This window comes from Trachurus trachurus (assembly GCF_905171665.1).
Source record: "Trachurus trachurus genome assembly, chromosome: 3".
NCBI classification, from domain to species: domain Eukaryota; kingdom Metazoa; phylum Chordata; class Actinopteri; order Carangiformes; family Carangidae; genus Trachurus; species Trachurus trachurus.
In genome coordinates this window covers 38,802,196-38,829,617 of record NC_139893.1, presented here as the reverse complement: position 1 = coordinate 38,829,617, position 27,422 = coordinate 38,802,196, and the positions used below count along the sequence as shown (strand labels likewise).

Below are 27,422 nucleotides of genomic sequence, written 5' to 3'. Positions count from 1 at the left end.
TCTTTTGTTTTTTCATTACTGTCTCCCCTGTTCAGGCTGTAACATATTTCCATGCAGATGTTTCATACTTTTTTTTCCTCATTAACTTGCAAATTTATGCAGCAGGATGCAACAAATTCTTCCTAAACGATTGTTTCTATTTGTGTAACTGGTGGTGTAGGTGTGATCAGGTGTGTTACCGGCAGCGTGACGTCAGACACGCCGCACCGTGCCGTGCCAGTGAAATGTCAGAGTTGGGCTCCAGATTTATTGGAAGACAGCAGCTAATCTGGATGTCATGTCTTGCACAAACCGCAGGCAACGCTGCCTCAGATCATAAGTGAATTATGAGTCACAAATTACAAAAAGTGAAAGTCGAACTAAACTCACGACGCTCCGGTTGCACAAAGCAGCGTGAGTCTGGTGGAGATTTATGGGCTGGAAGAGGGGGGGCGGGGGGGGGGTCTGACAAAACACACCACACTCTTAAATCCTGCAGCAGGATAAAAAAAAAAAAAAACATGTTTTATGGTGACAGGCTTTTCACAAGACTTTTTTTAAATCGTGTATTCCTCTTGATTCACACCAAAATCTCTCTGATATTCCAAAATTACAACAAAAAAAAAAAAGAAACATTAGAAATCTGCCAAGAGGGAGCTCAGTGATGCCTATCTGTCTGTTCCAGTTGGAAACACACAATTGAATTTAGAAAAAAAAGCAGAAAAAAACACCCTGCTACCTAGCCATGTGCATCTCAAATGTGACACGTTTCCAAGGCAACAGGCCTGCGTAACAAAAAAAAAAAAAAAAAATCACCACAGGACTTAAGAAAAAAAGCTTAGCCTAAAATGTCGATGACTGCAGACAACATGCGCTCTCACAGGACAGAAGGAGCGACAGTAACAGCATGAGCTGCATCCATGGTGGTGGAGAGGAACAGAAATCAGACTGAGCCCTGGTTGTTATCTTCATCCGGCAGCAGCTGATAAACTTCACTAAACAACAAGAAGAAGGAGAAGAAGAAGGAGGAAAAAGGTAATAAACCAACTCTCCAACGGTTTGTTCCAGCTCCGGCACCACTGACGTCTCTGCACCAGACCAGCTCGGGCCTCCTTCTGCCATAAATCTTTAATCGGCCTCTCACCAATATGATTCTTACATTTCCCTACTTTTCCTGCCCTGCTCTCCCTCTCTCTCATCGGCTCAGAATGGCTCGTGGTACATCTGCACGAGGCTGAAACGCAACTAACAGATGACAACAGTTATCATCCACACTGGTAATTTCCAATGTGAACATCTAATTCTCTTTAAAAGCTAAAAAAAAAAAGAAAGAAAAAAAGACTGACTGCGGCGATAATGACAATGACAATGAGGGAAATAGGCAGGTGCTGAAAGGATGTAGGGGAGCAGAGATGAAGGCCTGTATCATTAGGGATTAACCTAGCCACAGGCTCTACAAATAGACTGTCTCCACCTATAAGCCGCCAGCGCGCAGACAGTTATTTGTATTGCCAGGTTGCTGCTGCAGCAGCTCCGGAGAAGAGAGGAGACAGTTCAAAGAAGCTGAGGCGGATCGGGACTCCTGTGAAACAAAATGCGATGCAACAGGACACATTTGGGGGCCTGGCAGCATCAGAAGACTTCCACACAGCACCCACTTCTGCTCTGGGGCCGCCGCGACGCACACTTCTATATGCACCGCTTCAGTCATGACAATATACAACCAAACCAATGTACTCCAGCTCACAGGTGGAATTAATTAGTCAATGAATCAGTCATAATCAACACAATCATTCCCCAGCTCTCTGCTCTCTCAGCTGGGAGGGTTTGACTGTAGGACTGCAACTAAGCATTATTTTCATTATCAATTAATCTGTCGATTATTTAAACGATTAATCGATTAGTTGTTTGGTCAATAAAATGTTAAAGGGACAACAAGGAGTTTTGGAAAAGCGAAGTGTTTTCACACTACATTTATGAGCCTCCGCACCGTGAAATTCTTTGACCGGCGCAAGACAGACTCATGTTTTCATTCATCAAGAATTAAAGTCAGAGGTTGGAAGACGATCACATACCGTCGTAGTTCCCACCATAAACAGCGATTCAGCGGTGTTATTCTCATGACTCGCCACGAAACCGAAAGTAAAGAAATGCTGGTCGGCTCGACCAGCATTTCCCGACTATTCAATTATCAATTATCAAAAACTTATTCAATTATCAAAATACTTAATAATTTAAAGGGACAATGAGGAGTTTTGGAAAGCTAAGTGTTTTCACACTACATTTCCCATGAGCCTCCGCGCCTCTTGGACCGGCACAAAACAGTCCAAACATTTGCCAAGAATCTTTTCATTAATCAAGAACGAAAGTCGGAGGTTGGAAGACGATTAGATACCGTCGTAGTTCCGATATGAACGGCGATTCGGCGGCGTTATTCCCAAGACCCACCAGGCAGCGTCCGGGAAACCGAAAGTAGGAAATGCTGGACGAGTCGACCACTAAATAATAATAATATCAAAATAACTATAAAAGACAATATATTTATCGAAAATGGACCCATTAACAAGTGGGTAATGTAGATTCATCCACATTAATATGAGACTTTTATAACCAAATACAAACTCCTCCTTGTCCCAATAATAATCGATTATTGTGCACATAATCAATCAATTGTTGCAGCTCTATTTGACCTGTCCAATAAAACAAGACATTTGACTTTACCTGAAGCTTACCCAGAATGGGAGGGGTGTAAACAGTTTTCACTTTTCGCTGGCAAAGACCAAACTAGGGCTGAACAGTTCATTGAAATGTAATCAAAAGCTGCTGTGCCAAAATTGACAGAATGCAATCTGAAGCTGCAATTTTTTTGGATAATTTGCCCCGTACTGCTGTTGTGGAAGACAAACATCCATTAGAGAGACCAAAACACTAAGGAAGTCAAGGCTAAATGATCATGTTAGTAAGAGTTTAAGCTGTTTGATGATTAACAGAAACTCATTCAATTCTAAACTGAATCTCTTGGTTGGAAACACGTCACTGCCTCCTGATCATTGATAGAAAAATGTTTTAATCCACTGAAAATGATGCACAAATATTAGCTGCAGGCTTATAAGTCCATGTTTTGATAGAGTCTGCAGCACTGTAATGTTTCTGTAAAGTTTCTGTTGTCTTCCTCTGTGCCTTCCCTTGTCATTAATATTCTCTGCATCCACAGCCTGAGAGCTGTGTCTTTGTGGTGGGCTGGCGACTCCTGCCACACACTGTCACTGTTGTATGTTCGCTGTCAGCCCAGTGCTCAATATCACAGTTTCAAGCTCTCTGCTCCTATGGCGCCTGACAAAAGCCCCAGATGCTTCACATGCACAGAGGAGACTAATAGATTCATTACAACAACACTTTGATCTCAGGTGTGGAAAAAAGATCACGTGTATATTTTATACGTTTGTGTCCTAATGAGTACAGGCAGGTTATAAAAAGGAGAAAAGGTTCTTTAAAGGGATAGTTCAACATTTTAGCAAATTGGCCCATTGCCATTATCCCTATAGTTTTAGGAGTAGGTTTGTTACCTTTAATTGTTGGTGCAAGCTGTTTTTAAAACAGCGGAGCAGAGCTACAAGCTGCTCAGAGCTATACTATGAAATAGCCTAACAACGGAATGTTACGAGACAGAGTTGTTTTTGAGGTAAATTCATGCAAAACCGCTGATCCGCATTCCCGTCTGAGGCGGTTTTTCATCAAGCACTCTCTGCATTTACCTCTAAAACAACTCTGTCTGGTAACGTTGTGTTATTATCTCATGTGTGTGAATGTGCAGGTCACAACTTGTCCACCAGAGCGTTTTGGAGTTGTTGGATTGTGTATTTGATGAGTTTGATGAGGGAAACCAAGAAATCCCATGAGCCTCTGTAGTGTAGCTCTGAGCAGCTCACGGCTCTGCTCCGCCGTTCTAAAAATAGCTTGCACCGACAATTAAAGGTAACGAACCTACTGCTATGACTATAGGGATTATGGCAATGGGCCAATTTGCCAAAATGTTGAACTATCTCTTTAAGCTTGATGTTAATTTAACTGTTCATCACTGTACCTGCAGTACACAGATCTGAAAAATGCATGTTATTAAATATAACCCATCCATTACATTAAATACAATAAAACATAACCACAAAACCCTGTCAAGTCCAGAGGTCTCAGCTGCTGCCTGAAGAAGCTGACTCTTCAGACCTGCTGCTCCTTTACAAACCTAAATATACATTAACTATCTGGAAAATGTCCAATCAGAATATTTCGCCACATTTTCACCTATAAAGAGGACAGAGTCAAGATTAAATAAGTCTGACTCGGTTCTTTCAGTTGAGTTAAAAATATCACGGTTGACCAACAAATCATCTGTAAGACGACTCAGTTGTCTACAGTGGCAACAATTAGTGATGTGCAAAAAAATAAAGGACCAATAACTTTGATGACTGAATGTTTTTTTTTAGTGCCTGTTTCTTCAATGTGTGCATTTGAGGCTTGATCTTAGTAAAGTAAAAGTCTCTGGGTTTTGGACTTGGGCTGAGCCAATAAGTGGATGAATCGAATCTCAGAAAATTGATCAGCAACTCTTTTGCTAATTGATAAATCACTGCAGGATCTTCCAAGCAAAAAGGAAAAGCTTGTTTCAAGCCATTCCATCCAGTTTGCAATTTTGGTTTTTCGAACTCTTGATTGGACAGAATAAGTGTTTGGAGATGTCAGCTTTAGCCTATATTCTAACGGGTGTTTCTCTGCATTTTATAGATCAAACAATGAAATAAATATTCAACAGTGAAAAGATCTGATAAGTGCAGCTCCAGTGTCCCACGTCTATGGTCTGTCTTTAAGTGAGATGAGGATCAGGCATGATGGTCTGGACCACTCACTTAGTCAGTCTATTTTATCTAGAGGAATGCATAAGTGAGTGGCTGCTGTAAAACCAAATAGCAGGTTAGTAGGAGCCAGCTCAGTCACCAGGAAGTCACTGCAAATCCAAACCTCACTCGTTTGGTTTCTAAACAAAACCCTGGGCCAGTGTGTGTGTGTGTGTGACAGCCCTCAGTGCTTCTACAGCGGCCATATGATGCTGTGAATATAATAGTGAAATTGTGCGTCTATCAAGGTCTCCTCACACTTCTCACAAGTCAAGTGTGCAACTTTAACACTCACACAAACAGACTAGAGGGAGCTTTCAGTTGAACATCCCACAAACATCACCTTTCCCCTCAGTCACAACAGAGCACATCTGTGGATCATTGTTTCTTTCTTCCAAATATAACCCATAACAATACATTGTCTGTGTGAGCTACAGCCCAAAACCTCAGAGCTGAAGCTATAACAATCATTTCTCTCAACAATTAATCTGCCAATCTGACCGACTGATTCTTATACAGAATGTGTGGAAATAGAAAGATGCAATTAAATGCTGATATTAGGCCTATTTCCTGCTGAAACTCAAGATGATATGTTCAGATGCAGAAAGCTGGTTCTGTTACACTGTAACAGTAATAAAAAGAGAAATAAATCAACAAGTCAACAAGCAACTATTTTTTTGAGTCATATTCAGATTGTCCAGGTCAAGAAACTTCATCCTCTCAAATGATTTGCGACTTCATATTCCTTTGTGATAATAAACTGGCTGTGTCTGGGTTTCTGGTTTCTTATCAGACAAATAAAGACATGTGCAGTTCTCTTTTTTTCCCCGAGACTGTGTGGATCTACTAAATAATTTGCAGATGAGCTGACAGTGGAAATAAGTATTAGTTGCAGCCCTACCCCACAATAATGAAAAACAGCAAGCCAAGTAAAAAAATAAAAAGAAAGAAAGAAGAAGAAGCTGTAACTACGTCTCCACAGTGACTGGCCTGTGACCGTCATTAACCAAAGAAAGCCTGTAAATATTACAGATGCTGGGTTTAGGCAGTGGGGCTTAAACAGCAGCTAGTAGGATGTGTGGAGCTGAGCAGCAGCTGGCACAAAGGAGCACGTATAGATCCACAGCAACACGCTGGGGGAACAGGCTAAAAATAGCTCAAGACTGTGATCAATAACTGCTAGATAGATTCCAACCCGGCTTTACAACATTACATTAAAACATGTTTTTTGGAGCGACCAACCGCACCAACACTGTGCTGTGATGTGAAGAGAAGTGAAGGGTCATCAAGGTGCATGTCTGATCACTGACCCCCACCCAACCCCACCCACCTACCCACCTACTGCTCTCTCTACAACCTGCTGCCTTCAGTCCATGTGTAAGCAGACAGGCTCTCAGTTTGATCTCACAGCTGTGTTTGACAATATGCTTCATACAGATGATACGAGACAAGCCTTTTAACTCTGGAAACACACACACACACACACACACACACACACACACACACACACACACACACACACACACACACACACACACACACACACACACACACACAGGTCAGACTGACATGTGGCTGATGTGCAGGTGCATCCTTACATGACACTGTGCCTTTATAGTGCAAATAACTCCACACATGTAGCTATATGACGACTCAAAGTGCAGTGGAGCAGAGGGCTCCAGCTGTGAGCTTCTTTTCCAGAGGTGCACATACCTCATTAATTAATAATCTGTGATTAATTGATTAATAATGTGGATCCGGGCCTGACCCAATAAACACACGGCTGGTTTCACCTGTGCATGAAGCGGCGTGTTGTTATTATGCGACTATCAACAGGTAACGTTAGTTGAGCTGCAGACGGACTCGGTGTGTGGTAGCGGTAGGGTTTTTTTTTTAATTTATTTATTTATTTTTTACAATAATTAATGTGTGATGTTAATGAGAGCGCCAATGACCAATCGCGATGGTTGCTCGGCAGGTTGCGTGTTTTTCAAACATGAGCCGAGCGGCACATGAAGCCGCTGCTGTCACATCCACAGACCGACTGACAGCGGCGGACCGAGCCCGACGGACGGCGCGACAGACGCCCCGGAGCTGGAGGCATCTCTCCCCGAAAACAGCAGCAGCCAGCGGAGACCGTCTACACCCCCGAGGCTCAACCCGCCGCCGGCAACTTCAACCAACACACACAGCCAGGACGGTTTTAAAGTGAGTCCCGCCCCGCCAGCGCCGGGTGTGCTGGAGAAAACGCTCCGTTCACACAAACCAACATCAACATAAACACGCTCCTCTCCTGCAAGCCGCTGCCTGGTGCTGGCGGTGCTGGCGGAGCTCAGTCAAGCTGCTGCCGTGTCAGAGCCGCAGACCCCGGGCCCGGCCCCGGCTCGGCCCCCGGAGCTTTAGCTCACTGAGCCGCAGAGTCTCCGGACAATCTAACGCTCGGCAACCGGAGGAAATTTCAAATGATTTCAGGCTGCGCCTTACCTTCAGTTCCGCACTCTCCGCCATCTTGTATTTCTATGCGCAGGCGTGGTGAAGTGTTGTCACATGACTGGGACGCGCAGAGCGTAGCGTGAACGCGCACACAGCGGGAGGGGGTGCGTTCAGGGACACAAACGATAAAAGGGAAATAATAACTTCGCCCTGGTGTAAAATGTTACAGAATTAAATGACAGAATAGAACAATCTGTAGGTTAATTAATCTTCATTGGAGCTCCACACAGGCTTTTTTATAGGACGTTTATCAAATGACTGAAATTCCTATTCAGTTTTACATAGGCCTAGATAATAATAGCCTACCATCCTCTAACAAACAAACTATTTTGCTAAATGGGTAAAAAATAACCTAGAATTAAACTTTCTTCTAAGTAAACTGCACCGCTAGAGGTAGAACAGGACCTGACTGCCTACAGAACCTGTAACCTATAGGAACAGTCTGTTATTTGCACCTAAATAGCTAGGCCTACCTTTGTTACATTACATTTTCTTCTCGGTATCATTCTCAAAGGTGAAATATGGTACATTTCAATGTGGAATAGAATCACAGTGATCACTGATTGTTACTTGTCAGTTTGGTAGGCTACTGAATGCTCCTTGCTCCTATGATTTCTCTAATGCAGCTGAAACAGCGAAACCACTCAGCAGAATTGTGTTCCAGTTTCTGCAGATCTCATCCATATTCACACATTTATATGATGAATACATTTGAGTGTTTAACACATTAATCATTCACCAAATAGCCTACAATGAGAATATCTTTTTTTTTTTTAGCAGCTGTAGGGTCAGTGGATTTTTCTCACTGCCTGTTTGCTCTCTGAGCAATGATGTGATAAACTATGTGATTACTTGAGTGGCTTTTAAAACATTCTCTTATACTTTGCTGTAAGTTGAAGGACGCCACTTAATAAATATGTCTCATTGTTCACAATCACAGTGAGGAACAGTTTTATTCTGAAACTGGTTTTGTTAACTGTGATAAATGCAAGTCCACAGTTGCCATGGAGTAGCTAAGCTCATGCTGCAGACTCCACTAACAAAGATTAGATGCAACTGCTCCAGAAAGTTAGCAGGCTTACAGATGGACTGCTACCTAGAATAGAAAAAAGTTTGTCTTTGTTTGTTACCACCCATATTACAACTGGTGCTTTTAAAAATAAAATAAAAAATCCTAAATCTCACCTTTTTGCAAAACAGCCTATTGTTGACCATTTTCATACATGCTCACATTCTCCTTGTGGCTTTTTAGATGTCAACAGTTGAATTACTTTCAAAGCTCTTCCATTAGTTTTTCAGTGACTTTGCTCCACTGCTCTCATCTCATCTCCGTCTCAAATATTAATTAACATCTTATTTACCATCTTTAAAACTATACCACCAGTTCCTCATCTGAACATGTGCACCTTCTCCCAGACCACAGGCCTGTATAACCAACACAGAGACACCTCTGGTCCAGATATGTCTGCTATACAAGTTTATTCGTTCTTCTTTAATGACAGATAAAATCTTTTTTCTTCCATCCAGCCTGTAACTGAACCACTGAGTTACAGACTGGATGGTGCTGTAGAATCCATACAGTGGAAGATCAGAGTAGATCCGACCCCAAAAAAACACAATGTACTCAAAAATTGTACACTTACATATTACCTGTCTTACTACTGGATTTTATTTGTGGATTTCAGAGTAATGAAAACTTGTATTTAAAAACTAAATACCAACATCTTGTCAGTGTCTTACTACAGACACTGACAGACACTACAAATGAAGACCACAACACTGAAGACAGGTAAAGTGAACCTTGAAAAAGATATTTATTTATTCATGTAGGCTACTTACAAAACAGGCAGGAACACATAGGGAAGCTGAGGCCAAGACACAGGACATCAACAGAGAGCATGGACAACAGACAAACCGATCAAGGACAATGGGAAAACACTGAGGTAAAATACACAACAAGACACATGTGGTGCAATCAGACACAGGTGGGACACATGAGGTAATCACAGGGGGGAGAGCACAGGAAGACAAGACTGGAACTTCAAAATAAAACAGGGAACAAGACAAACCACGACAGTTACCGCTGAGGTACTGAGAAACTGGAGCTATTGCTGATATGAGAAAACCTACAGTAGCTATGGAGATATTCATATCCTGCACAAGAATACACTTTTTTAAAAATAAAGATACAATTGACATGCCTACTTTCAAATACTGATACTAACTGCAGATTTTAACCTTGAACATTTGTTGCAAACAATATTTCATTGCAGACAGTCAGCGCTCTACTTTATTCTGTAATAGCATCAAATGCTAGTTCCTCAATGCAGATATGAATACATAGGCTACATACAGTTGATCTTGATCTAGGTTATCAACTGCTAAAAGTTACATTCTGGGCTCATAAACTTTCACTTCTAGTCTCAAATGTAGAAATGAAATAAAAACAATTTATCAGACTTGTTCAACGAACGACCTTGGCCTTGATTTTTTTTTGTGTGAACAAAAACAAATATGTTCTTGCAGAGTGACATAACCCTGGATAACCTGTAAGGATTTATACAATGTAGCAGATGTATCTATGATGGACTGACGGGTCATTGGAAACTTTAGATTTTCTTTTAAAATAGATACAAAGTAGAGCGAGAATAAAAGGAGTTTGTCAGAGCCTCATGTCCACAACAAGAGCCTGAGCTCAGGGAGGGGTTGTGCTCCTCGTCAAACCTTTTGAGAGAAATGATCAAAAAGCATTGTATGGGTCTGCACTCTGAGGGGGGCTTTTTGATTGGTACTTTCTTTTTCTATAGTGACTCATACTTCATGGTTAGAGCAGTTATGATGGAGAATCTCCACTGGAGAGAGAGATGAGAGACAAAATAACCCTCAGCTTGAGACCAGAGATAGAAAACAAGTTAGAAACTGGCTGGTAGGAACAAACAAAGATGTTACACTGTGTTCCATCAGACAGCACTGACCAGAACTAATGTCTGTGTGTTGATCAATCTCTTACGAGTTCATTATTTACATCCCTTTTTTTCAATGTTAATACCAGTGTGCTTTTTCGTGAAGCACAGACAAAACCAGGATTATGGCTACAAGTGAGGATAATAAAACTCTGTCCTCTGTATGTTGTTCCTGGAAACTGTTAAAGCATTATAGTACTAACTAAGATGACGAAGTTCTCATACATGCAAATTCTAATATTTCAGATTTTTATCTGACTACGTTTTGCCTCAAAAAATGACTGAAGGATTTAAATTTTCTTGACCATGGAGAATGTTTTTGAAATAGCATTTTCACTGGTCTCAATCTGCGCCCAATATGGTGACAGTCAATTTAAGATACTGCATCACCTTCATTTCTCCAGAGTTAGACTCTAAAATGTTCCCAACTTGTGGACTCTCACCATCTGATGTGCTCATTCTGGCCTTGTCCCAATCTGCACACCTACTGGAGCTCAATTTTCAGTACATTATCAGAAGTTTTCAAATTGGCTATTCAGCCAGATCCAATGATAGCCCTTTTTGGCATAGTGGGAGAGAACAATAATAATCTTTCTGGAACCAAGCTTGAAATAACAACACTTTGTTAGCACAGAGACTGATTCTTCTCAACTGGAAAAATACTCATCCACCGAGCTGGACTCAGCGGCTGAGGGAAGTGATGCAGCTCCTTGAACTTGAGAAATTACTGTAAGATTTACAATTCATGGCTCCTCTGATAACGTTGAGAAAACCTGGAAGCCATTCACGGACTACATCAGAGCTATGCTTTAATTCCCCTCTTTTCTGAATGGTACTCCACCACTCCAACTTTACATTCTGTATCCATTTGCCTGTAGCATGTTCTGTTCTTTTCTGTTGAGCTGTTATTTTTATATTGAAAAGACAAACAAACAATAAAAAGAAAAGAAATAGTATAAAACTTAACTGAAACTTTAAATGACTTCATAAAATCTTAAAGGATTAAGAAGAGAGGTGTTGAGATCTTATGACCAGAGTATTTGTAAAATTCAGGTTGTAAATCCACACTCACAGTTCATTTAGGGACTTAATTAAAATACTTTTTATACTTATTCAATTCTACAGCTTCTCTTATTCAGTCAGCTTTAAGTTTTTCTCGATTGCTAAGACCCATTTCTCAAAAGCTGCTCTCCTTTTCTCTAAACTGTGAACACAAACCCCAATTTTCAAGCTACATTCACAAAATCTCAGACTCTTCTTGCAAAACCAAACTTTCACATCAAAACAGTTCAATCTGTGCCCAAAACTGAACTATGTTGTCAAATCGTGCCCCGAGTCAATCAAAATTACTGTAAAAACCCTACTGAGCAGTCACTAAACACTACATGAAATAGAAAACACAATGCTCAGGACATGGAGCTGTAGAAATAAATGTTTATTGTTCACTGTAGGCTAAATGCATGTTGCAAAACAAAAAACCTGTGCATTTAGCACTTCTCTCCTTCCCTTTCTTTCACCATCCTCCCTCCCTCCCCACATCCATTTCATCCCCTTTTCCTTCCTTCTTCTTTTTTCTTCCCAGTTCATCCCCCCTCCCTCATCCTCTCTTCCTTCACCCTGTCGTCTCTTATCTTCTCCTCTTCCTCTCCTCCTCCTCTCCCTCCATAAATGCATGTTGCAAAACAAAAAACCTGTGCATTTAGCACTTGTACATAGTACTGTGTAAAAAAAAAAGTACAAAAAATGCATTTTACACGTAGTAGCTACTTGTACAGTACAAAAACAAACAGAAATCGTTTGCATTTAGCACTTGTATACAGTAAGCCTACGTAAAGATAAAGTACAAAAATATACAAATGAGTGCATAAGTCAGCCACAGCATCATTTCTCCGTGCTGGGTCAGGCCACAGGACTTCATCCTGAACTAGTTTACAGTATATGTTCCCTCACATCATTGGACACAAGTGTGATCAATTTTGAGTTGTTGTGTTCAACCGGTGAAACCCGTGCTTTAGTTGTGTTTGACTTTTGCCACCTGTGCTCAGCATTATGCAACACAGGTGCATCACAATGAAAATGTGTTGGTAAGTTGTGTCTAAACAGGTGAAAAGTGCTGATGGTTTTGCCAAAAGAGTGACTGATTCAATCAGTGGGTTCGAGCAACTGAGAATTTGGTTCAGACAACAGGGTTTAGTGTTTTAGCAATTGAAAAAAACTGTAAGTAAAGTTGGATAAAAAGTCTAGATTGGACACTAGAGAGCTGCATCAGGGCGAAACTCCAAGTGAGGTAAAAGAGTTAGTCCTGGATGAACCAGCAGGTGGCGCCCTATCATTTCAAATGAAGGTGAATCAAAAATAACATGCAGCCTGTCAGTGATACAGCCCATAAAGTAATTTGTTCCCATCACTGACACCTTTGTCTCCAGAAGCCAAAGATCTTCTATGAACAATGAAAAATGATCCTTATTGGATTTGAGTGAAATAAAGGTCAACACAATAACACTAACCAGAAGATTTGTGTTAATATCTCCCACATTGATCCTATTCATTCACCCTTCACCAGTTTACCCAGTTGTCATCCAAGCCCCCCATCCCCTGCATCATTTGAATGTGGAGGACACCAACCCCCCCCCACACACACACACACACCCAGTTTGAGGACCAGTAATGGTTTTACACTTCCATCCTGAACAAAAATTCACTATAATACCAAAACGCATTAGGCTTTATGCCCAAATCCATTATCAGAAAATGCTCGTTCCCTCAAGGTGCAGACAAAGAATCTATTGACAAACTAGTTGTGCTGCTCGTTTCATACACAGAGAATCACACAGGTTTTTATTATATCATTATGTATTGCTGCCATCTGTTGTATTGTTGATGCCCAGTGATGGGACAGGTGTCTGCTGACCGCACATGTTTATACAAGCTAATGATTAATCATTAATGCGCACGGCAAATACTGAGAGACAATATGCCCCTCAGCAAGAAAAAACATTGTTCTGCTTTTGAAATGTTTGATATTACAGTGCATTGATTTAATGTTTGTTTGCTTGTGTAAAAGCACTTCAGGTAGACTCACTGCACAAACATGTACAACACTACTGGATACACAGTTTATACTGTGGCATGAATAAAATACAGTGAAGTATTCAAACCCTGTACTTTTTGCACACTTAAGACTGAGAATGTGTAAAACTGCCATTATTGTTCTTCATGTATATTCAGAGCCTTAAAGGGATAGTTCACCCAAAATTCATATTTCACTCATTATCTACTCACCCTCATGTCGACTAAGAGCTGTGAGAATTTTCAGAGTCCTCCGTCCCTTCTCTGAGTTATGGGGGGGTCCGCGCAACAGTATTTGTCCATATAATGGTTGTCAATGGATACCAACTTTCTTCGTCCAAAAAGACACACCAAAAAACATCCAAATACCTCCATACTGCTCGTCTGTAATGTCCCTCTTGTATTGAAGTCCCGACATGAGAAATTGTTCCGCCGGTCAGTGCAAATCACGAGAGATTTGCAATGACACAGGAAGAGCAGTGAACTGAGACACTGGGAGCTTCCGCTACAAACAAGCTTAAAATATAGACTTATTTAATTTTTTTTTGAACAATTTCTCATGTCGGGGCTTCAATACAAGACGGACATTACAGACGAGCAGTATGGAGGTATTTGGATGTTTTTTGGTGTGTCTTTTTGGACGAAGAAAGTTGGTATCCATTGACAACCATTATATGGACAAAAACTGCTGTGCGGACCCCCCCGTAACTCAGAGAAGGAACGGAGGACTCTGAAAATTCTCACAGCTCTTAGTTGACATGAGGGTGAGTAGATAATGAGTGAAATTTGAATTTTGGGTGAACTATCACTTTAATTTAGTATTTTAACAGAAGTGTCTGTGCCACAGTTAAAGTTTTGAGTTACCCATGTCTCACAACAGGGATTGCAGACCTGGGTTTGGACAGTCTTCTTGACACATCTTCTCAAACTCTAAGGAAAAATGTCTCTGATAGTCTGTGACCTTCCATCTGCAGGTCTCTCCACAGATGTTCTATAGGGTTTCTGTCTGTTACTTTGGCCCCATTCAAGGTCAGAGGACAGAAGCAGCACCACCATGCTTCAGCACAAGGATGCTAGGAGAGGAGCAGGGTCTGGTGCTCAGCAGACACAGGGAACTCTATATGGTTGTCCTTCTAGCAGGCTGTCCTGCAGAGGACATGAAGCTCTTGTCAGTGAAAGTTGGGTTCTTTTTGTCACCTCTCTTCAGGTTACTCAGAGAGGGGAGTCTATAGGTGTTTCCAAACTTCTTATATTTCAGAGGATCTAACCCTCAAACTCTAACTCTTGCTTAAGAGATGGTTTTATACCATTACCCTGATCTGTATCTGACCACAGTTCTCTCATGGAGGTCATACAGAGAGTTTCTTGGTTTTACCACAGCTAGACTCCAGCCAAGCTATATGGACACATCTCGGGGTTAATTAAAGGAAACAGGCTGGAAGTAGAGCCAAAGAATGTATCTCTAAATGAGAGATTTAAAGCAGAAGTAAGTGATCCGGTGGTTTTGTCTAACTTCCTGTCAGCCGATGGAGTTAGCAGTCCCCGCCCTCGTCCCTACGTCACCACATTCATGCGCATCCCTTGGCTGCACACACAGAGAGGACTGCCCCTTTATGCCGTTCTCTCTCCTCATTGGATAAAGGTTGTAGGATACAAGGAAAGTTTTCTCCTAGGCTCAGAGCAGAGCAGAGTGACTGACAGACCCGTGTTTCAGACCAAACACTCTATGTAAGTGATTGCTGTCGGAAGATAGAACTATTTAAGACTTATATTACTGTAACACAAACATTCCACTTACTTCTGCTTTAAGTTTGGTTTTTAATGAGTTTGCTCATATTTCTAAGAACATGTTTCATTTTGTCAGTATAAGAGGTTCAAATTAAATCTACAATATAATATATAAAAAAAACCTGAAAGGGTCTGAATAGTTTCTGAAGCCACAGGAAACCAAATAAAAGATGAGCAGATAAACAGATAAAATGTATGGATAAAAAGTGGATGATCCCAATGGTGGAAAACGACAGCTGTTAAGTATGCAATCAATGAATTTGTATTGTATGTGCATAATAACATTTTACATCATGAAAGTTGTGGTTCTACACTTTTAAAACACATGATTGCTTTAAATATCACAAACTAGGATAGTTTAAGAAGCAGCTCCAACTTTAACATTATAAAAGCAGTTTACATGTAAATGCATCAATGATAAAAAAAAATAAAAAAAACTCAAAACCAGACACGGGGGCCATAATACATGATTTTACTTTTGATGCTTAGGTACATTTTGTGAGCAAGACTGGTTATTTTGGAAAATTACATGTCCAACAAAAAGGTCATATAAATATCCAGGATTTTTACATGCAAAAAATCCACTATGTCAGTCATTGAGAAAGCGATATGACAAACTGTCAGAGGATGGATTAATCTGAATATTCTCACAGTGTCTGTGGTCACATTATCTAAACAGTTTACACACTTGCATATAAAAAGTTTATTTAAAAAGTTGTTTTATATCTCACCTGTTTGAAACATTATTCTCCTCAGCATCTTCTTGTGATTTCATATTGTGTGTCGTTTTGTACTTTTGTGAATGATCTTGTATTTTGTAATTGGTAAGGACCACAAAGTAAAACAGTTTGAATGTTTTGTGTGTGTATAGTTTAGTTTAGTTTATTATTGTGTGTCATGCCATGCGCCGTGGAGCAATGTGAGAACACAGGGCACATTTTCAATGAGCCCCTTAAGTCCTACTTTAAATTTTAAAGTTTTGATAATTATGAAATTATAATGAAATAATTTATCATGTCATTAGTCAGCAGCTTTCAGGCCCTCTGCCCTTAAACTCACTACAGACTCAGTTTGCAGTTTAACTTTGGAGGGTTGGAGAATAGCCTGAAATCACCATGTAAGGACAGATTGTTTTCCACTTATCACCACAGATGCATTATGGAACAGATCTGTTGGTACATGTGTGCCGAGGGGCTCGAAGGGTCAGGTGGCCACAAAACAATTACAGAGAAGTACAAAAACTACCCTAAAGACAGGGAGGAGCACAACAGCCACAAAGAGACACACAATGACTACAAAGAGACATAAAACAGCTACAAAGACACAACACAACCACAAAGAGATGCAAAACAACTACAGAGACACAACACAACCACAGAGACACATAAAATAACTACAGAGAGACACAACACAACCACAGAGAGACATAAAACAACTACATAGACACAACACAACCACAGAAAGACATAAAACAACTACATAGACACAACACAACCACAGAAAGACATAAAACAACTACAGAGACACAACACAACCACAGAGAGACATAAAACAACTACAGAGACACAACACAACCACAGAGAGACATAAAACAACTACAGAGAGACACAACACAACCACAGAGAGACATAAAACAACTACAGAGAGACACAACACAACCACAGAGAGACATAAAACAATGACAGAGAGACACAAGACAACCACAGAGAGACACAAAACAGCTACAAAGAGACACAACACAACCACAAAGAGACACAAAACAATGACAGAGAGACACAAGACAACCACAGAGAGACATAAAACAACTACAGATACACAACACAACCACAGAGACACATAAAATAACTACAGAGACACAACACAACCACAGAGAGACATACAATAACTACAGAGAGACACAACACAACCACAGAGAGACATAAAACAACTACAGAGACACAACACAACCACAGAAAGACATAAAACAACTACAGAGACACAACACAACCACAGAAAGACATAAAACAACTACAGAGACACAACACAACCACAGAGAGACATAAAACAACTACAAAGAGACACAACACAACCACAAAGAGACACAAAACAATGACAGAGAGACACAAGACAACCACAGAGAGACATAAAACAACTACAGAGACACAACACAACCACAGAGAGACATAAAACAACTACAGAGAGACACAAAACAACTACAGAGACACAACACAACCACAAAGAGACACAAAACAATGACAGAGACACAACACAACCACATAGAGACATAAAACAGCTACAAAGACACACAACACAACCACAAAGAGACACAAACCAACGACAGTGAGACACAAGACAACCACAAAGAGACATAAAACAACTACAAAGAGACACAAGACAACCACAGAGACACATAAAACAGCTACAGAGAGACACAAGACAACCACAAAGAGACATAAAACAGCTACAAAGACACACAACACAGCTACAGAGACATGACACAACCACAGACAGACACAAAACAGCGAGAGACACAAAAAACAACCAAAGAGAAATGCCAATGGGATGCAAAACCAGCACAACAAGATGAGAGGCCAAGAAACACTACAAAAACAAAAAGCTTGAACACAAAGAGACACAAAACAACCACAGAATGAGACGCAAAGTGAAGCCAAACAACTACAGAGACACAACAGCAGCTATTAAGAGATAAGAAAGGCACACAATGACTGCACAATGCAACATGACTACAGAGTGAACAGAACAATGCAGAGTGAGGCAGAATAACTACAGAGATATAAAACCACCACAAGGACGAGTTACCACACAGCTCCTATAAATAGATCAACACCACCACAGAGATGTAGAATAATGAGAAGAGGTGAAACGTGACCAGACACACATATACATACGACACACAATCCACTCATGCGTGTCTCACATGACCCTGAATCAGGATGTGGATGATGTTAAACATGGAAATAAAAATGCAGCCCAGCCGCTCCCCTGCAGGTCTGATCCCAGTTCAGCTTCAGAGAACTGCATGGCTTTAGCATGGAGGACCCTCACCATCACAGAAAATTAACATTCATTGTGCGTCAGTGACATTATGTGAGTATCTGTCTCACTATGAAGCATCCAGGGACCCAGAGCCGTGTAATCAATATCTATTAGTCCTCCCATCGGAGAATTAGATTTCACTATTAGATCAGCCTGCTCCCCTGACTCAACGTCAAACATTATAAGTTGACTGGACATGTCATGCACTGATGTCGCCGCCTAATGAAAGAGATCATGTTGAACTCAGATACAATAAGAGGCAATATGATCCGTCTCATGAGGAGCTGTTCTGTAAGGAAGCCAGTAGGTGTCAGGATCACACCAGGGACACAGATAGGAAAAAAGAGGAAGGCCATAAAGCAGAGAGTGGCTTTCACATTTTATTAATATTGACATGGATACATACATAAATGGTAAACTTATTGTTAGACTGTGTCAGAAACCAAGATTCATTTCTTTCAGACGTACTCTGTTGTATTTTTTTATTTTTTTTAAATTACAAACCGAATTCAAACAAATGGGAGAAAATGCAATGCAGCGGTGTGAATGGCAGTTTACACATAATTCATCATACAGAGTCTTCCTCTTATAAAAAAAGACCATCGGATGATGGGGAAAAGTTTTGGTTTTTGTCTGTTGTGACTCACAGATGCGTTTGATGGTAGAAAACCCCTGAAACAGAGAGCATTATGGGACCAGCTTTGTGTTTAAAATATTCTAAACTGTACATGATATCTAGAAATGGCTCAGGACCAGGTTTTCCGGTGAGAAGAACGCGTTTCACTGTTTGATGTCAAACCTGACCGGCCGTTGTAGTTAAGTGCTCACGATAATGTGCTCCATTTGAAATAAAACAATCCCTCTACTCTGGATCCAGTAATTTGGTATAGGATGGCATGATCAAATTCAGAAAATGTTGCCCATTTAAAGTGCTTCACAACATATGCAGTGTTACAAATAACCTAGACAATAAATTAAACCAAAGTCAGATAAATAACAAATATATGTAAAAACTCAAAAATATTCAAACAAGCAACAAAAAGCTAAATAATGAGATACATTTTGAACTTAATATCACAATTATACAAGCCATTGCACATTGTCACATGATATATATATATGTATATGTATATAGTGTTGTTTTTTTCTTCTTTTCAGAATAGCTAAAGAGCAGACAGCTTTGATTCAGAGAGACTCCTTGGTTTCAGCTTTGCAGGTTCAGATCAACAATCCTTTTGTTTCACAACATAAAACAAACTCCACGTTTAAATAAATCCTGATGGAGTCTTCAGAGGAGACGTGGCTGCTGGTGTCTTCTCCGCGCCCACGTCTTCACTCACACAAGTGCTAAAATCAGTAGTGTATCTATACAGCAGGTTGGTGCAGTAATCCTTGGGTTAAAGGTGGGAGGTGGACGCATCGGAGCTCTCGAGGTGGACCTGTGTGTGTACGCGTGTGTATGTGTGTGTGTACTTTTTTTTTTCTTTCTTTCTTTTTTTTTTTTTTGAAGTTTTAGTTTTTGGCTGTGCTGGGATCAGGTGCAGGGGTGGTGCTGGGCACTAGGGAGGCAGCAGCGGGGGTTTGAAGGTGCAGGCTCCGGTGCACTGACGAGGGGTGAGCATCTTGCAGGAGAAATGATGAAGGGCGTCGTGAGCTTCTGGGGAGGAACAAGTCCAACAGTGAGAACATGCAGAGCAGCACACACACACACACTCAGCACGCACACAGAACACAGAGTTCTTCTCTAAATGGCGTCAAAGGATAGTTTCACATTTTTAAAGGCTGTCTTAAAGGTCCAGTGTGTAATATTTGTCAAGGTTTATTGGCAAAATCCGAATATTCTACCAATGGCTATAAAATAAAATCTGTTTGGTTTTCATAACCTTATAATTCTTCTTTTACATATCCACCTTTTTCCGAACGTCAAAAACGTAAGCCTGTTTTGCCGGTTTTGCTCTTCCGGTGGAATTTTATGTTTCCGTTTCCATGGTTTCGGTAGTCGCGGTAAATGCATGGATTTTTTTTTTTTTCAATGGAAATCTGTAAAACGCATGGATCATCACACCAGCTTTTAACAGTGGATATCACACAAATTGACATCCGTGTTAAAAGCCAGCGTTAATAGATCCATGCGTTTACCGCAACTATGACAACAACTGAAAACCATGGAAACGTAAACGTACAATTCCACCAAACCGGCAAAACCGGCTTCCGGTTTTGACCATAGATGACGTTCGGAAACTTGTGGATACCAAAGGTCTTGCTTAGATAGTGTCGCCATCTTGTGCCACAATGTTTGTGCGGAATGGAAAATCCAGCCAACCAGAGAGCGCGTTTCATGAGTTTCACATTCATAAATAAACAGTAGAATAATAGATAAATAATAGAATTGAAATGCTAGATGTCACTGTTTTCCCCTCATTTTACACACTGAACCTTTAAAAAAAAAAAAAAAAAAAAACCTCACATGTCCATTTGAACCTTTTGACCACATTTGATCTGTTTTGGTCTTTGTATCTGTATTTCTCATGGCTGGATTCACCTGCTACAGGGCCCTCAGGCAAAACAACTGTTTCTGGACCCCAGCTGATGTCGTCTGACAGTCTCATCATGTGTGCACACACACACACACACACACAGATTAATTGACTAACAGGAAAAACATGGCTGATTAATAGTTTACATCATTTTTGATTGAATATGCAAAATTTGTTTCCAAGGTTTTTTTTCTCTATGACAGTAAATTCAACATATTTAGATTTAACGACTGTTGGTGAGAAAAAGCCAAAATAATAGAAGCTTTTTCATTATTTTCTGATATTTTATACGTAATGAATCAACTGTTAAAAAGGAAAACTGTCATGTGTGGAAAGAATTGTTGACTACAGTCTTAAAATTCCTCTAGTGAAATAATATGACTGTGCCTGAAGACTCAAATGTGTCCAAGAAATGAACAAAATACTTTCTAAAAAAACAAGCCCTAAACTAGAGGATTCAGAGTCTTTAAACCATGTTGACACAGGGAACCTCTGCACACCAGGTCCATAAGCTGGAGGATGAGCAGAAATTAAAGCTACTGCAGTGATGCAAGTTTCTGACAAATCTGCAGGTGATCAAATGATGCAGACTTGGATAGACGCCCTGGTGATCCAGCCATGATTGCTCCTTCGTACTGGTCATAGAGGAATCTAAAAATCCACAGCGAATCCACAGCTCTAGTCAAGAATCTTTTCAGTGTGAAACATCTTCTGTGTGTTCTCATGAGCCAGCCTTCCATCCAAATGTAGGCCTACTTTAACCGATGTGTGTTGCCTTCCTCTACCACTGTCAATTTCAAGAGTCGGTTAATTGAAGTAATTAATGTGCCATTAAACCACTGCTGAAGACCAGGATGCTGCAGTCAAACATGGTCAAAAGAAAAATAAGAAACATATTCTTATCGCTCCACGTCGATGATGTTTTCACCTGCTGCCAGTTTTCATTGTGGTTAAGGTGTGTGTGTGTGTGTGTGTGTGTGGAAGCCTCTCATACATGTTCTTTACATGCCAATTGAAAATGTAGTGAAAAAGCCAGTGGATGGAAACACACTACGGAGAGCCGTGGTGGAGCTGCAGTGACAAAAAGAGTTTGTGTGGTAAAAGGTGACTATTGGAGATGAACTCATGTTTGACTGGATTCAGATATTAAAAGCTGTGAATGTATAACAGTTTAACAAGGACTGTGGCTTTTCCCATCACATTGCACTGAGATCTCCATACAGCCCACTGAAGAGAGCTGCGGTGCTTTCAGTGTACGGTGGACATGTGAGTATCGCTTGACTGAGAAAAATGTCAACCTATCCTTTAATGGTGTCTTACTGTAATTATTGATCACAAGAGATGTTTATAATAATAATTTAAAAAAAGTAGCACTTGCATATTTATGTCTGTAGGCAAATAAAAAAAGAAGACATGTGTTCATGTTCCTTTTTGGACCAGATAAAATTACCTTTTAGCTTCTGCTGTATTGCATAACGAGCCTTTCTCTCTTGGTCCAACTCGCTGCACAAAGTGTCTATCGAAACAAATAAAATAAAATGAATAGATATAAAAAAAAAAGGTCAAAAAGGAGGAAAAAGGAAATTGTAAGTGGCTGCGTAGCATCTGAAGCGGAGGAGTGTAATGTATGCCATTTGCCCCTATGGTATTTAGAGTGACCCCTCTGTGTACTTGAACCCTGTATTTAAACTACTGTAACATTACACCAATCCTTTAACGGGTGGCATTAGTTGCTGTCTACTGCATGTAACTGATACAGCACGACATAATGGTCTGTCTATTCAATTTTCCAGAGCATGATTTAGGAGAAAATAACCTTTGCATACAAAACAATGTGGTTTCAGTTTCACCTTTTGATATCGAAGAATTTAATTCAACTGCAGGAGGAAAAAAAAAGAAGGAGTTTACAGGAAAAAGGCTGGGCACATATCGCCAATATTTCAATATGCAAGTGTCACTTTTCCTTTCTTTTCTGGTTTGGAGGCATGTTGGTTCGGATTGATTGAGACGGCCTATGTTATTTAAACGTTTTTGTTTTCTATTGTTTTTTTCCCCATAAACTTAAAGAGCATTGATCTACATCTGCCTTCCAGTCAGAGTCTACGAAGGCACAAAGTTTTAGAGAGAGACCAACCTCGAACAATCTGCAGCTGCTGGACCATTTCCTCTCTGTAGGACAGCTCACGCTTCATTTGATCCTGAAAATTATCTGAAGAGCATAAAGGACAAAATGACTCACTCTGCTCCCAACGTGTACACTGAATCAGAGGGCTTCAGCTCTAAACTAATATATAAATTTATATACACCGTATATATATACGTATTTATCTATATATATATATCTCTCTCTCTCTCTATATATATATATATATATATATATATATATATATATATATATATATATATATATATATATATATGCACACATATCTCTGGATTTCAGACTCACTTTGGGTCCTACCTTTTAAATGCTGAAATTCCCTTTCCAGCTTTTTCCTCAGCTCCACTTGCTCCACCAGCTGCTTCTGCAACTCCTCTGCAAAGAAAAAGAGCAAAATGCATCAAATTCAGCAGTGGATAATTTTTTTCATTTTTATCTGCTGCATGGAAACAGGCCTAAAACACAGAAACACATCCCAGCTGACACCTACAGTGCTTCTGAATAACCAGCAGGGATGGAAATGAAAATGATGATGATAATAATGATAATAAAAAAAATTGAAAATATCAACAAAAAGCACATTTTTAAAAAATAGGAAGAAAAAAAAACCTTCTCCACCCTCATCTACCTCACATCAATTTAGTTCCACTTACTATGATATATTTTTGAATTTCTCCACATAAAGATGATTTATTTGAGCCCAGTAAACCGATTTCAGGTGCGTTTACACCCTCCATAACAACCATCTCACCGCTTTGCTTTCGCTCGCTGCCACAGTAATTGCCATGCATTGCCTGGAGCTGCAGATGATAATAATGGAGTCCCAGGGTTTTTCCAAGCGTTGTAAAATAATTAGCTGCCGTGCCTCGGGGTTATGGCTCTGTTCCTTAAAATATTAATAGCCTCTAAACGATTTCCTCTTACAATAATAAGTCAAAACTCCCACATCTCGTGATTAAGTGGTTAACAACTATGGAAACACTTTAGGCCCATAAAATGTAAATTCACATTTAGATTTTGGCACGTCATCTCGGGCCGTGGGCTTTGAGCTGCGAACACAGGCTTTTATATGATGCAGATGCACATTTGAATTTATTTTAACAAGTAAACATAATAATATATATTATAAATATGAAAATTAGCAAATAATGAGCTGCACTTAGTTAAATTAGATGGCCTATTTAATTTTGAGGTAAATAACATGTCTTGACCAGGCCCTACAGCTGCTGGCTGTCCATACATCGCCCCAAATTACAAAGTACACAGGAATCTTATCTGATAATAATCACCCCCTCACTTTCACATGCCCCTGCTCCTGAACGCAGCTTCTTACCTTTAGCCATGTTCTGCAGGTCTCTCTCGTGCACACTGATGTCGATGCGCAGAGCTCCGTCAGCTGCGCCAAAACAACAAAACACACATTAAAGCTACAACTGAGTCATTTGTATGAGGAGAGCGTGGAACCACAGGACAGTGATGATCAAATATGAAAAAAGAAAAAGAAAGAAAAAAGAAAAAAACCTTGTCTGTCCTTTGGCTCCTGACAGGATGCTGCAGAGCGCTGGTTCTGCGCGTCGCACACGTGATGAGCACCTATAGACACAAGCAGGCGCACATATATATTTTTTCAGTTAAAAGAGACAAAACCGCCTCAATTTCCCATGAAGAGCCAGAGCCTACCAGAAACCGGTTAAATAATCACCGTTGGATCTGCGGGGGCTGCTCGATTGTTTGGACCCAAACGACGAGGGCTCCTTCTCCTTTTCATGCGCGTACACCTGCGAAATGAGGCACAGGCCGAGTTCAATGACGCGCACCAATTATATGTCATTTAACGCACTTCTTCAAGTAATTGGGGCGTCAGTTCTTCAAAAAAGCACGAACCCTGTAATTTACTAATTCTCCAAAAAGAAAAAAAGGGAAAGTGAATAGATTTGAATAAAAAAAAAAACATTAAAGTGGTGGGAAGAGAGGAAATAATTTCTATAGAAATACACTGGGAATGAAATCAGACTGAATTAGGCTGTTGTACTTGAATCATCCTGATTGGAAACAGCAACATTAAGGTGGACTCTATTAGATGTTCTGGAGCTAAAAAGCACTTAGGCAGGACACGTGACTTCTTATTTAGATTTATAAAATGTGCCAATCAAATATCTACATCTGTGGGTTTTTTTTTATTATTATTATAATTCCGGCCCACTTGGTCTTGATTACATTTTTATCGGCCTCCTCTTTTCCATAAACTCTTGTATTCTCCACCACTGCGACAATTCAACTTCCCCCCACGGGGATCATTAAAGTTTCATTTAATCTAATCTTACTTCATGAAGAGGAGAGCCATTATGCATCTGTCTGTCCTCGTCTGATGACCCAGTGTGCGCCGAGTCCTCCGGTGATGCCGCCGCCGCCGCTGCTGGGCTGGAGGGATCCGGACGCTCCTGGCTCTCCTCCCCGCCTGAGGGGAGCCGCTCCGGCACATGGTCGCCCCCCGGTGAGATCTGGATGCTGTCCTCATCGTCCTGACCCCGATTGGACTCCACATCCACGTCTGGGTCGTCGTCGTCGTCCTCCTCCACCACGCTGTCCCTGTCCGGTGATACGGATCTGTAACTCGAGCTCTCGCTGATAAAATCCGGGGACAGGTAGCCAGGGCGCGCGCCGTAGCTGTCTCGGTTGCCATAGAGTTTGGCGATGGCCTCCGCGTCTTTGACCACGGGTCTGAAGGCCGAAATGTAGCTGATTTTCCTCTGGGGGGTGATCTCGTCCCCGGATTTGTCCTCGTCGTTCCTGGTGGAGGAGGACTGGGAGCTGGGGCAGCGCTCCCCCTCCAGCTGCGGGTGCGCGTGGTGGTGTCCGGGCTCTTTGGGGGTGTTCGCGCCTCGGTCGCTTTGGTCCGACAGGTCGAGCTCGGCCTGGCGGAGGCCTGGCAGCTCGGGGGGAGGTTTGGGTGGAGAGCCCGGGTAGGGGGGCAAGGGGAGACCGCCGGGTGTGGGCCAGAACATGGGGAAGGCGGGGTAGAGCGCGTCCTTCGCGCCGGGCCAGAACACACCGGACACGCTGGTTTTACCCGCGTCCGGCACCGCGTCGCTCTTCTTCTGACACAGGCCGTAGCTGGGGAAGCCGTAGGGGTGATGGGGGAACAGGGGCGGGGGGAGTTTCTGGAGCATGCCAAAGCTCTTGCTGGGCACCGGGATGACCGGGTAGCTGCGCGCGCCGCCCGCCAGACTCAGGTTATTACTCCCCTGGTCGTCGTCGCAGCGTAAAGTTTTGTGAGGGATCTCTGGGGAGCTGGTCCGGGCCAGGCTGGACGAGGTCTGGGGTTTAATCGACGAGGACATCCCCGACCCGCTCATAGGCAGAGTCCTCTTTCTGCTCCCCCCGTTGAACATGGCCTTTACATCCTCCCACGCGTGGTTAATGTCATCAGCTGAGCCCTTTTCCGTCAGTTTCAGGTGGCGTCTCCACGAGTTAAAGTTGGCGGCGTCCGGCTGCAGGTACTTGGACTCTGGGGTGCGGTGCGAGTGGAAAATGAATTTATTCGGGGAGAAATACATGTTGCAAAAGCTGCACTTGATGCACTTGGCTCTGGAGCTGTTGTATCTGGCGGGGATGAAGCTTCCTCTGCTGCCCCACGCGCAGTCGTGCGTCACGTCAAAAGCGAAGTTTTCGGGCAGCTTGGGGGGGCTGTGCGCCCCCAGGAAGGACTTGCAGAGCCTCTCGGCCTCCCGCTTGGTGATCATGCCGCAGCGCCTGGAGGAGATGGGCATGGCCCCCGCGCGCCGCAGGAGCTCCAGCTGCACGGGGGTGCACTGCACACAGGTGATGCCCAGAGCCACGCGCCGGTTGTGGATCTCGTTGTAGCTGTAGTTCTTCAGCAGGGTGTTGGAGATCTGCGCCAGGCACAGTCTCTCCCTGCCGTCTATGACCAGACACACGATGGGCACCCCGTACAGGGAGGTCTCGCTGACTTGGTTGGTCTTGAGGGAGCTGATGGGGGGGCCGGAGAAACTCTGCGCGTCCTGCTTGGAGCCCGGGGAAGAGCTGGCGTCTCGTCCAGCGTCTCGAGGCTGTCCGGGCATGGACTCCATCCCTGGAAGTCTGTCGGTCGGTGAGGAGAGGAGAGGAGAGAAGGAGAGGAGAGTGAACAAGGAGGCCACACACACACACACACACACACACACACACACACACACACACACACACACACACACACACACACACACACACACACACACACACACACACACACACCCTCCACTGCGACGTCTGAAAACGATTCAGTTTGTGGGGTGGAAATAATACAATAAAACAATAATACCACACAAATTCCATGTAAATAAAATACACATGGTATTATAAGAATATCATGTCTTAAAAACCTACGACAATAATAGGTTTGATTATTAATACTATATTTATAATTGTTGAGTAAAGATGTTGAGTAAAAATATTTATAGTTAGTTATATAGTTTTAATGTTAATTTTCACGGGGTATAATAATAAT

The 27,422-nt window shown here is 41.6% G+C and overlaps 2 protein-coding genes across 2 annotated transcripts in view; both read right to left on the bottom strand.

Annotated features, from left to right (window-relative positions):
* LOC311005177 (E3 SUMO-protein ligase PIAS1-like) overlaps positions 1 to 7,373 on the bottom strand; it is an 87,820-nt gene extending 80,447 nt beyond the window's left edge. The window contains exon 1 of the mRNA XM_083997529.1: positions 7,353 to 7,373. The gene's annotated coding sequence lies outside the window, so the exon portion shown is untranslated. The remainder of the gene's footprint in view (positions 1 to 7,352) is intronic.
* Positions 7,374 to 19,776: 12,403 nt separating this feature from the next.
* skor1a (SKI family transcriptional corepressor 1a) lies at positions 19,777 to 27,006 on the bottom strand (the record flags this gene model as incomplete). Its single annotated transcript, XM_083997948.1, has 8 exons — positions 19,777 to 19,874; positions 22,205 to 22,270; positions 22,889 to 22,963; positions 23,216 to 23,290; positions 24,249 to 24,311; positions 24,437 to 24,508; positions 24,618 to 24,693; positions 25,240 to 27,006. 8 exons carry the CDS (start codon positions 27,004 to 27,006, stop codon positions 19,777 to 19,779), a joined length of 2,292 nt encoding a protein of 763 aa, XP_083854074.1.
* Between the last annotated feature and the right edge of the window lie 416 nt (positions 27,007 to 27,422).